The following is a 12,632-nucleotide window of genomic DNA, read 5'->3' as shown; positions in this document are numbered from 1 at the left end:
TATAAGACATCAATGTATTATAAATAAAATAAAATAAATAAATAATATCATAAATACTATCAGCCCTGTATTATATACTATCCCACTGTTGGCACAGGACTCATCTACTACAAAGAGGGATTAGGCCTTAGTCCACCACGCTGGCCTTTGACTTTACACACCCTCGAATGTTTCTATAGTGAAATTTCTCAGGTATGCACCTGTATACCTGAGAAACATCATGAGGAAAACTTTCCTCATGATGTTTTCCTTCACCAATAAGCAAGCGATAATTCACAAAGAATACACGCATATTTTTTTAGAAAAGTCAGAGGTGTGTGCCCTGGCAATTCGTCTCGGCAGTCCATTCCACAATTAACTAGGCTATCGCCGCTTCAATTTATTATATACTAGATATATTATAGTTTGTAAAAAGAAAAGGTTATAATTAATTCAATTTAATAAAACAAAATTATCCAAGAAAGCCAATTGGATTACTTCTAGCAATGGAAATTTGTACACCAGCAAATGTATCATGGACAAAGGTGACCTTGCGAGTCCGGCGAGTAACTGGGTGAACCAGGCCGGGAAATTATATAAAAAGTGGACTCTACGCGTATGGGTCCGAACGAGAAAGGGCACAGAATACCAACAGAACGTTGATAGATGGTTTAACTGTAAATGGGTGTGGTCAGAGCTATACGATTCAACGTCTAGCTAAATTTGTTGGTCATTGATTTTAAATTTAATATATAAGTATTATGTTTAGGTATGCTGGACATCGGAATTTATACGAAATATGTGTTTAGAAACTGTTGTCCCAGTTGTTACTAATGTTTTTCCGTTTTGACCTGAGTCAACATGTCGGTAAATTCTTATTTGATATTAATAGTTTCTTGCTCATGATTAATATTAATTTTCTATGTTATAGTCAAAATTATATCATAGTTCTCATAGTCATTCAAAATTTTAATTCATTTTTTTCTTATGATCATCAATAAGTGAAAAATTTGCCTTGTAATTCAACGAAATCACTTGAACGAGTATTTTTAGTTTCCACTGTGAAATTTCCTTTGTAAAACAACAAACGAGAGCCGCATTTTTACCATCTAATTGAATTCACTTGATAGTCCAGTGACCTGTTTGTCTTCGAACTTATATCCATTGCCTTTCAGATATAAATCTCACATGCGCGTCTACAAGTAACAGATAATTGTAGATTGCTATTTCCTGTGCCACTCTGACACTTTTTTTATTTATGAGTTAACGGCCATCGGAAAGGTTTCTACGACTTATTTTCTTAGTTGCTTTGATATTTTATTGTACACTAACTGTTCTCAGCTACGAGTACATTTAGATATGGTTTTACTTCTTTGTCTTTGTCTACATCATTGTTTTATTGCATAAGGGTATTAAAATTAATATTAACGTCGCTACATTTGTGTTTTCCTCTATTAGTCTTGTAATTTTTATCAAACTTGTTTATATCATTGTACAACAATGGACAATTTTTCAAACAATGCCAAGCAAATCAATGGTTTATGTGCGTCCCAGATGTGTCTCGTTTCCAATAGGTTTAAACACGTTTTACATCTTCAGCTGGACATCGTTCGTTTGTGTCTATCTAGACGCGTAAGTGGGCCGTCCACACTATCGGCTAACGGTTGAAGTACAATGCGTGCCATCTAGTACTTAGTTTCCTTGTAGTGTTTGGCCATTTTATGTTTATGCGTAGGGCCACTTATGACAATTGATATTTATGCTTCGAGAACATTACTGATATTTTTTCATTAATAAACAATAATTTGTAAAAGTGGAACGCCAGATAAAATTAAAAAAAAACATGTATATATTTTTTGTGCTGATAAAGATAGAAAGGTTAAAGACATTGTAAATTTTATTTGTCACCATATTTGTAGCGTTATACATTTTAATCTCCAACACTAATAATAACGTTGTATGGAATGAATTCTCCACTAAATAAATTTTACTCCAAAGGATATAAAATCACCGGATTCTGAACTATCATTACCAAGCAAATACTTGAGAAAATTCATTTCCAATAGTTAAATCTCATTGGGCACATAAAAAGTCTTTTAATTTATACACTTATAACTCTGATATTGATGTTTTTTAATTTGTTATAAATATTTCCTATCTACAAATTAATTCCAATGAGGGTTGTCATAAAAATAATAATTTGTATTTTATCTATAATTAATTTTATTGAGATGTCCAATTGTGCCACATAATTATCTAATCTGAGTTTTTACGATAGGTTAATGTAATACGATTGTACTAATTTATATCGCATAATGACGTCGCTTTGTTAAGTGTCCAATCAACTGTTACCAACTCTTTCATCAATATACTTGTGTAAATAACTGTTACGGGAAATATCACTTAAATATTTCTATTAATAAGGTTGAAATTCACTATTAATGCCGTATGATATTTGGATATACTATAGAAGTAATATGAAATATTACTAGATTTTATTAGATTTAAGTACAGGAATTCTATATGGCTGTAAAGGTAGACACAATTCCGAATATCTTTCTTTATTTTAAGAGTGCTTTGGTGTCAATATTATCTTTAATTTATTTACTTAGCTGTGCTTACTTGTGTGTACTTGTACTTTTCCTTGTATACTAACTCCACCATATTATGAAGTGTATATTGTAAATTATTCTACTTGGCCTTTCAAAGTACTCACCATCACTTAAGTCATCGGCAGACGGTAAACCAGCAGGGGCTGGGGTTGGTGAAGGCTGCTGATGCTCAGTCCATTGCGAAGACTTCCAAGCCTCATGTCTCGCCGCCTTCCAGATCTCCAACTGCGCGTACAACGTGCTACCAGACTGCAACAATACTTTTTGTTAGAACAGAGCGAAAATAAAGACCATTTTTGATCTAATGGACTTGATATCATTGGAATTTGAAACTTACAACCTTCATATACTGTTGAATTTCGATTTGTTAAGTATCTTAATTAGTATAGAGACTTGACGGAGTCAAACAAGTGGCAGCAGTGTCATGCAGTAATTCGTAATTATTAGATTCTGCTTATAAAGAAGCGTGGCGATGACCATTTCACGAGCCAACTGCTCGACCTGTTTAGTAACTAACACGCTAGTAACTAAACTGTTTGGTAGGGCAGCTGCTGACGTCAAAAACGAAATATTCGGAAACTCGTGATACGAGCGTAATTTGTTTACATTTAAAAGATTAATGGCCCGAATGTTGAAATATCGATCGCTTTATTTTAGAAAGTATCGTTTTTGCCTTAGAATGTTTTGTATCGCTCAATGGCTTTTGTGTTCTAATATTGGTGAATTAAATGTATATTAACACTTTTGTACAGTTTAAAATGTTCGTGTTTATATAATTTAAAAATAATAGTTATTAAGTATACCAAATCGAGCTAAGACGATATCAAGGGCAAGTGGTTTATTGCTCATCCTGGGTACTGAACCCAAGACCGCACAAATTTCCTATCCAAAGCTACATCTTCGCAATGAGAGAATCTTCTGTTTTGCACAAATTCAATATCTGCGAAAGTAAATCTCGAGATCGAATTACAATTTGTATGCAGAGTGTACGATGGGGGACTTTCTTCGACGGAGAAAGCAGAGACGGCCTTGCGTCTATATATTAGATTCTATATTGCTTTAATTTGTCCGATTAATCAGTCTAGAATTAGTCTTAATGACATTAAATGTTTTTCTCTCCAATAATATATAGTGCCTTTAAATACTTTATAAAATGTATCAGATTTATGAAGTAATATAGCCGCTTTTAATCTACATTTTATGAGGGTTAATTAACCATTTCGACTTCACTGCCAACTGATAGGAAAGAGAATTTCTTAATCTGATATACTAAGTTGTATACAGTCGGGGACATGAAGACTTCAGAAATAAAATGGAATATTTTCTTAAAGATCAGTATCAGTCAAGTTTATAATAATTATTATTTATCAACAATTTATTGTTTACACGTAGTATTTTTAAATAATCATTGAAGTAAACTTTCGATCTAAACTATCGCTACGTTTCTAATTCGGCTTAAAAGTTTTAGCATTTGCGACTGACGACTTAGTGGCACCGTATAATACTAAACGATAAATGCTTTCAATACATTGCATAATGCGAATGCAATAAATAACACGTCAGTCATAGAGAATAGTAATTATTTCGAAACAAAAGCAATTGGACTTGTCTAATCTGGTCTGTATAAAAGATCAAATAATTGTTATAGAATTCATAACTGCAGATATGTGTATCGAATAAATTATTATAAATTATAAAATATAATCATCGAATTATCTATCAATAACAATTGTAACAATCTTATCAATGTTTAATGTTATCATTTCAAAAAAAGAACAACGAGAATATTTTTTTGTATATTTAAATAAAAATATTTTAAATAGTTTTATTAAACAATGGAAATATTATAAGATAATTTGGATTACATAACATGCAAAATTTTTATGTAAGATATTTGATCAATTTAAACAGTTATCAAAGATTTCAACAACTTCACTTGTACATACGAAGGCGATCTAAGACGTTACATGTGTGTTAACATAAAAAATGTGCTCTAGAAAATGCCGTCTTCAATTTACCAACCACAAGATAATTACTAGAATAAAAAAATGTAGAGTCAGGTTGCGACTTTAAACATTATAATAGTTGGCCTTAGAACTCTTTAAATTTAAGTAAAAGATAATTATTTATACATTTTATAGTAGTGTCTAATAGATTCCTTAGCCTGTGGCATATGATTGATAATTATTTATACATTTTATAGTAGTGTCTAATAGATTTCTTAGTCTATAGCATATGATTCATGCATGTGCATTGAAGAAACATGTTTATTTATTCACAAATAAGGAAGCAATTATGCGAATATCAACGATCTTAACTCATATGAAAATAATTATTAATTATAATTTAGTTATACATCATTAAATCTAGTAGGAAATGTACTTTGTAAGTTCGATTATTATAATTTAATTTCCGCTATATTTCTAAATGACTTGCCCTCTATCACATGGAAAGGAAGACACACCGCGATAAATGATTGCACTAATTACACCTCTGCTTACTTCTTCTGGGATAAACAGAGTGAGTGTGTATTTGTAATTAAAAAGTACATCAGATCGCTCGCTTACCTGGAACTTAGAAGTCTCGAATATCCATTATGAGTGGCAAATATACTCGACTTCAAATTACAAGCATTATAGTTACCAGTGCGCTTATTTCAAAAACTAAATCTGTTAAGAATAAATAAAAATCTAACTTGAACTTATGCTAATAGTATTTAAGAACTACACTACACGCATCATTGATTTTGTTGCCCATGGCATCACCAACAATATAATGGTTCAATGGAAGACTAGCGCAGTCTTTATTGCCAGCATACACTTTTGTAGCAAACATAGTTTAAGTACTTTTTGGTATATTGTGTGTTTATGTTGTTATCTTATATGGGACATAACTATGACTCTATCAATACTAACAATAGTTATAGGTACGTTTTGGTTCATTTATATGTACATTATGTGTTTTGCAATATTTTCTCACCATCTGTGACATTACTATAGCTCGACTAAAAATCTAAATAAACTGACACCACATCTACTAATGTTGCATGAGATAAATAATGTGTACAATAAAAAGTACTGTATACAATCTTTTACGTCAATGATAACCTTTCCACTGACACGTGTCTTGTGGAATTTATACGATAAGTCGATAAGCAAGAAACTAGGCGTTGGTTAACATGACCTTATCGCCAATATTATTGTACGGTTAATCAATTTAAACTTTGTCCCATCACAATTTACTACGTGAATTGTTTATAGAAAATGTTATGATGAAACATTATCGTCATTGCAATTACTACGTTATTCTCAGTACACTGAAGTCCATTTTGTAACAGGTGACGAAGATCGATACCATTCGTACGCGCTTGCGCATGGATAGTAAATATTCTAGAATCTTGAATGCTCAGTGTAAGGCTACGTCGTTAATATAGTAATTAATTCTCAAAATATCTAGTAAACTAATTTGATTTAAAAGGAAAAACGTTTATTCGGTAAAAGTAGGTAATTATATATAAATAAAAATGCAAGATTATAGTTAAATAAATACCAATGCTTAGTTCACTTCTACCACTCAGTAGCCGAACGCACACTACTACCTCAAATTGCAGTACTGTATAATATTTTCACGTAATAAATATGTTAACTCGACCTTATTCTCATACACATTATGACTATTCTCACCTGTGGCGCCCTCTGGTTGAACTCCTCCTCGGTAAGAGCGACTAGAGCAGCCCCGTCCATATTGAAGTACTCAGTCGGTACCATTGGCAAATTAAAGTGTTGCAGTGTGAACATCACCCACGACTTAACGTCCCCTGTACTCCAGAGCATCGGATCTGTGAAAGAGATTTATTAGTTAATAGAGTTATTGGTAGAGTTCGTTAGTTTGGAACATTGAAACTATTCTGTCAAAAGAGTATGAGCCTTATATTAAATCGTAATGCCTTTTGCTTAATTCTGGTCTAGAGTTAGTGGATAAATACATTTTTTAAATTATCGAAAGAACTACAAATACCGGATTTATTAAATATTAAGCTAGTATAGTAAGTATGATATTTATGCAAAATTTCCAAATAATACGCGCCTCAAGAGGTTCGTTCCCCTAGGCTATCTAGCCCACTTTCTCATTCATTTAATTATGTGAACACAAAATTTTATTTCTCAAACTGGAAGAACACGTAGTCTATCATATAAACTTTGAAAAATAATGTATGGTTAAATATCCTATTGAATAAATTAATAAATTAATCATGTCGTTGTTGTTCATAGATACTCTGAAAACTCTCTATCTCGCAGCACTAAACTATTTTTGTACAGGTTCAATGACACCATACGAATATAATAGTCCGTAACCTAACTGTACTCTTCTTTTAACACTTGTAAGAGCTTATACCAATTGTACCTCTGAAGTGCTTTCAGGTCATTTGTAGCAAATACAATAGGCTTCAAATAAGAATCAGTATGATTTAAATAGAAGCAGTATCTATCAGCCACTATATCATGGTCCCATGGTCTAGTATAATAAATAACCCATCACTCATGAACCAAAAGCCTTTTTATTTATACCTAAATTAAAAAATATGGAATACAGTATAATTTATATTGGTACGAGTTATAAACATAAATCTCGCGCCACACAGCCGGCTCCACGCTCACTGGACCATAGAGATTGTTAGGTATGATTTTCAAATTTTCTAACGAATTTATATATTTTATCTATTAGCTTTAATTGCCAAGTATGTATTTCGAAATCGTAAAAACCATAATAAGTACGTAGGTTTTAATTTTATAAGAAGATATGTAGAATATGGCAAAACTTTATAGTAGAGCCCATAAAATAGACTTAATGTGTTATAAAAATGTAGAGTCATTAATTGCTAGATTTATATACACTGTTATACAGAATGCTCGCAGAAGTTTAATATACATTTTAATGTATTTATTTAAATTTTAATCGCTAGTGGTTCATTTAAAAATCAAATCGTGAAGCAAGGCCGTAATAAATGTAATATGCGGGAGAACCATATAGTTAGCTATATAGCTTGTTTTGTATTTGATTCCAATGACCAGGTTAGGCCAGGGCAATTCTGCGTTAGAGAATAGTTATTACTAGGCAACTTAGGTAAAAAATTTAAGTTGTTAAGATATTTTATCTTTTTGGTTCACATTGCAAAGTCACCTCTACTCTTTTGGATTCAATTATATAGAGAAACTAAATAGTAAATTAGATTTGAGGACTATAATTTTGTTAGAAGTTTTAGTTGTTATTTATTTTTTGATCTAATGATAAAGCAATTTAATTTTTTACTCTAAACTATAAATATGTTAAAGAGTCCTCATTATTTTATTTTTCCTATCCAAACACAAACATAGAGTATATCGGTCATATTCATATGACTAGGTGATGCGTAAATGGTAGACTTCATGAATATTTTTTTAATTTCTGAAGATGACAGTAAATTCAGCCAACCATTACTGTTTGACTCTTAATTTTTCATGGACAATCTAAATGTAAACGGGTACCATAAATAACAGATCATAAGCAACGTAAACCAATCGTCGTATGGAAGCATCTCTGAGTACATCTTACGTAATCATATGTTCTAAGAAACGATTTATAATTGCAATACTTAGCTATAGTGTTTTTTACGCCGTGACGTCACTGGTTACAAACGATAGCGATGTTTTACATGGTGCTACATTCCCATGTCGTGCGTTTAATTATGAATGGATTGTTTCGAATGATCGATTACTTATTCATACGACAGTAGTGTTGACACGCGATGTGTTGCTAAAGAAAATGCTATTTGCATTCGTCTTCGTTAGTTCTTTACGGAAATAATGTCTTGATAAACAATTATGTTGCTCTATGTTTTTTTACTGTCTGTATAGTATTTATAATATATGCTATGTGGAAGCAAAGAATATATTACTGCAGACTCATGTAAATATAAATTTCTAGATATGGAGTAGTAGTTTATATAAATATACATCAAAGTGCAAAACATTGCGTGTGAAAGAATCATTATGGTGCGTTAACTCACCTGGCGAGATTCCGAGTACTGTGCAAGTGTTGTCCACGTCTCTCTTGGACTGTTCGATGGCCATAGACAGCACTTGGTCTATATCAGGTGCGACCAGCTCGTCACCGCCACTACTCTCTTCCATCTTCACGGTCCCCAGTTCCAACGGAATTGGTCTGAGATTCAGTCTCTTCTGGAACGATGTGTCTTCCAACACGGACCTCAACAGAATATGGTCTCTTGGCTCCTCAATCTCTATTTTAGGTGTAACATAACTTTGCTGCACGCTCTCTTGTAGAATCTGGTTCTCCTTTAACAACTCTTCAATATCAATGTACTCTTCGTGGTGTGGAACTGGGGAAGCGTATTGGTTATGACTACCATATGATACGCAAGAACCAGAAGGAGAAAGAGGATATGGTGACGAGAACCCTGGCACTGATAATCTATTTGGCTCTTCTTTGATATAGACAGGCGTTGTGTATTGTAAAGAGTTGTATGGCGAAGCGGGCTGCAGGGCTACTGCGGGTATAGAACCTTCGTCTGAAGATGGAGAGGGAGTTGGATAACCCTCAAAGTCGTAGAGACGGTCCAAAAAATTATTGTCTTCTGGGTATGGTGGTGGTGGTTTATTGTGTGGGTTGGGTGGAGAGTGGAGCATCGGTTCTGGCGGCGATGATGCTCCAAGTAGGCGGAGTAAATGCTGAAGATCTGCTGGTGATGTGGGGACTGCCCTCTCGTCCTGTGTGACTGATGGCGGGCTGCACCCAGACCTCGGCACGGTTTGTGGCATCTGATAACAAAAACAAAAAACATTTAAAACGTTATAAAAAAATGTTTATTACAAAGATTTCGTCAATACCAATCATTTCGCAGAAGAGGGCAAGTGCTAATCATTATATATGGTCCGATTTCGTACTTGTACAAATATTTGTATAAGATTCGTACGTATGCTCCATAGTTCATCGCTCGAGTCGAACCGCTTTGACGACACACTAGTTTATCCAGATGGCAGAAGTGCGGCATTAACAGACGTCGTACTCACGTCAGACGATGCTAAATTTGGGAGTGAGTAATATACGTTAAATTGTTTAGATTGCGTTAATATGTTAAGTCATTTGGTTAGAAATATATTCATTCATCACATTATATTGGCTGTGTGAAAAAAAATATTTGAAAAGCATTAAAATAAATGCATAATGGAATCATGAAAACTATATACAGCACCTAATTTTCCCTTGGAACAAAAGCTGTCGCATGTCAAAGTATTTTTGGTCATCAAACATTTGTATCACTGTTATTAAATTGTCACGCGGAGCCATTCTGGTTGACATGTGCTCACCGATTGACGATTCCGGGAAATCACAATGAGATAAGTGCAAGATTTTGCGTAAAGACCTATCAATAGCACCTGTAATTTATTTACAGATTCAGTAGAGATAAAATATGACAGTCGCGAATTGACTTTACATAATGTTGAGTGTAAATGGATTTTAATCATTAACCAATTCACATGTTTGTAATAAAGAAAAGTTATACGACACTTTTTTATCTTAACATCATGCTTGATAATTATTATCCGAAGTCATCAATAAAAGCGTTTAATTATATAATCATTATTATCGTGATTATATTAAAAGCCGTCTAACAATAGTAATTTTAATTCTTAAATATACTAAAAAATGTAGTTACGTCGCTCTATTAATAAAATTATGCTATGGCTTATACTGTTATGGGTAAGTATAATTAAAGCACTCACTCTAAGCAACGACAGCCCCATCTCGGCAGTCTCTATCACCTGACTAACAGCCGATGCGTTTTCTTGGGCGAAAATGTTCAGAAATCAAGTCGGACCGGTTAGTTAAGATAATCAACGCAAACGCGCGAGTTTTCTTACTTTTTTTTTATTTACGTGTAAAACAATGAGACCTCGAACAATTTGCATAATTCCCAAGCAGTTGCAATTGTACTGCGGGCTCGTTTAGATTTGTACGAGACTTAATTGGACCAGTAGAGTTGACACTCCTTGATCAAGATGGAATTTACTTCAACATTTATACTTAAATTATTTACAATAATACTGACATAAGTATTTTTGCATAAATTTGTCTTGATTCTACAGAACTTGTCGAATCGGTTGTCAGCATGTCACGAATCTATTTTGCATTACTTTATACAACAGTGTTGTGATAAAATTAAGGAATTTAGCCTTCGCATGGCATCTAAGTAACAAAGTGTTTGCATACCAAAATGTCAAATAACGGAATGCTTAGTACGCATCCGGGCCAAGATTTGTTTGATTTTTTTCGTCTAAATCTCCTAAACAATCTGATATATAGTGCGTGTGCGCGCATATATGAATAAATCTAGACTTGTATAGTAGAGACGCTAGAACACCCGGAAATAGTACATGTGTTTTAATATACTTGTTAAATTTTGGTTCACTTCAAAATTTATAGATTTATTTATACTTTGAATAAATATTGAGTAATTACAGTAACAGACTTCTAATTGTCTATTCTATTGTTGTGCAAAATTCTCTACAGTTTATGCAACTCAACGTAACGTTTACCGTATAAAAACTTGTTGATTCCGCTTTGCTGAATGAACTTCCTATGTTCCCGTCTATGTTTACTACGAGGAGGATATCCGGTGCGCTACCTCCGGAGGTTCTCGAACTCTATCATTACTCAGGCTGTAAACGGATATGTGATAAGTGAAACCGATTTATAAAAGATAGGATCTTTAAAACATTATTTAATCAGTTGTTTTAAGTATCAAGATAAAACTCATTGATTATATATATAAAAATACTAAAATATTGAACATACAAGCCTTTAACTTTCTATATTTGAAAGGTACTTCCCCTAAAACTGCTGATCACTATAGAGCAGTGTTAATAAAAAAATAATTGAATGTAAAAACCTGGTTCTATTTTTATTCATATCATGTAAAGTCCCTTTCACAATATTTTATTACAGTTTTAAAGAGCCAATCGCATTAGTATTGCTTTATGGTAGGTACTACAGAGATTATTAATAATCTTATCATATATTTAAATACATCATTTTTTTAACTCCCGCTGACGTATATGTAACATAGCAAATATCTCTCAACATAACCCACGTTTATCAGTAAGGCAGTTAGTCTCATATACACACAATCAGGTTCTTTGCGTATATTTTATAACGCATGCCCGCATAACCACTACAAAATGACCTTCCATCTCATAATATGTCATGCAGATCGCGGTTCTTATAATATTGACACAATTGATATATTTGGTAGGAAGTCGGTTCATTGAACAAAAAGTGGACATTGGGCTCTATGACGTCATTTCATTGTACCAGCCGATAGTAGGTCGGATCGTGACCGTGCGAATTCTAGCCTGTTACAATTTTAAGACCTTGGGATTTCCACTATTGGAGTCTGTCGAATAGTCTATGCGCTGTAAGATCACAAAATAAATAGGATGAAAAGTAATTTGCGTCATATTAAAAAAAAGTATTTTAATTTTTCTTTTTTTTAATAAAAATTACTTAAATACTGACGCATCGATGAAATTAAAAGTATAACTTATATTTCAGGTCTTTGAGTTAAGTACTGTGTAAATAAGTTACTATTTCCGCATGTCAAGTTAACTAAAATAAACAGTTTCTGTTTTTCAGCTCAAACAATTTACTTTATTTTTAAAAATGATTGGCTCAGCCTGGAACACAGTTGCTGCTATTTTTGCCTTCCATTTTTAAAATAAACTAAGTACACTAGTCGGTTTTAAATGTAAAGTAAAAAAAGTATTATTCCAGACTTTTAAGTTAATTTGTTTGAATTTATTATAATAAAAGTAAAATTATAAAATACCTAGAAATCGTATGAAGTTATTTTAAGAACTTCTTTTAAGAAGTGATGATGTAATGATGCATGTCAACAAGCTTCTATTAATGTTTGCTAATACTTTGTATACAAGTGCAAGACTAGTGCTCGTTGAAGTCTTAAGATCTACAAAATTTATTATG

The 12,632-nt window shown here is 32.8% G+C and overlaps 1 protein-coding gene across 5 annotated transcripts in view; it reads right to left on the bottom strand.

Moving 5' to 3' along the window:
* Positions 1–12,632, bottom strand: part of LOC115448634 (DNA-binding protein D-ETS-4) — a 63,407-nt gene that overhangs the window by 7,808 nt on the left and 42,967 nt on the right. For 4 of the 5 annotated variants that reach the window (XM_030176123.2, XM_030176122.2, XM_030176124.2 and 1 more), the window contains exons 2-4: positions 8,638–9,409; positions 6,275–6,429; positions 2,696–2,840 (exon numbers count right to left, since the gene is read on the bottom strand). In XM_030176123.2, the coding sequence (XP_030031983.2) occupies positions 2,696–2,840; positions 6,275–6,429; positions 8,638–9,409 (1,072 nt within the window). Of the gene's footprint in view, positions 1–2,695; positions 2,841–6,274; positions 6,430–8,637; positions 9,415–12,632 lie in introns of all 5 variants that reach the window. The other variant, XM_037441351.1, reaches the window with a different exon arrangement.

The sequence above is a fragment of the Manduca sexta genome, chromosome 22 (genome assembly GCF_014839805.1).
Source record: "Manduca sexta isolate Smith_Timp_Sample1 chromosome 22, JHU_Msex_v1.0, whole genome shotgun sequence".
In the NCBI taxonomy this organism is placed as follows: domain Eukaryota; kingdom Metazoa; phylum Arthropoda; class Insecta; order Lepidoptera; family Sphingidae; genus Manduca; species Manduca sexta.
This window is presented reverse-complemented; position numbering and strand designations above follow the sequence as displayed.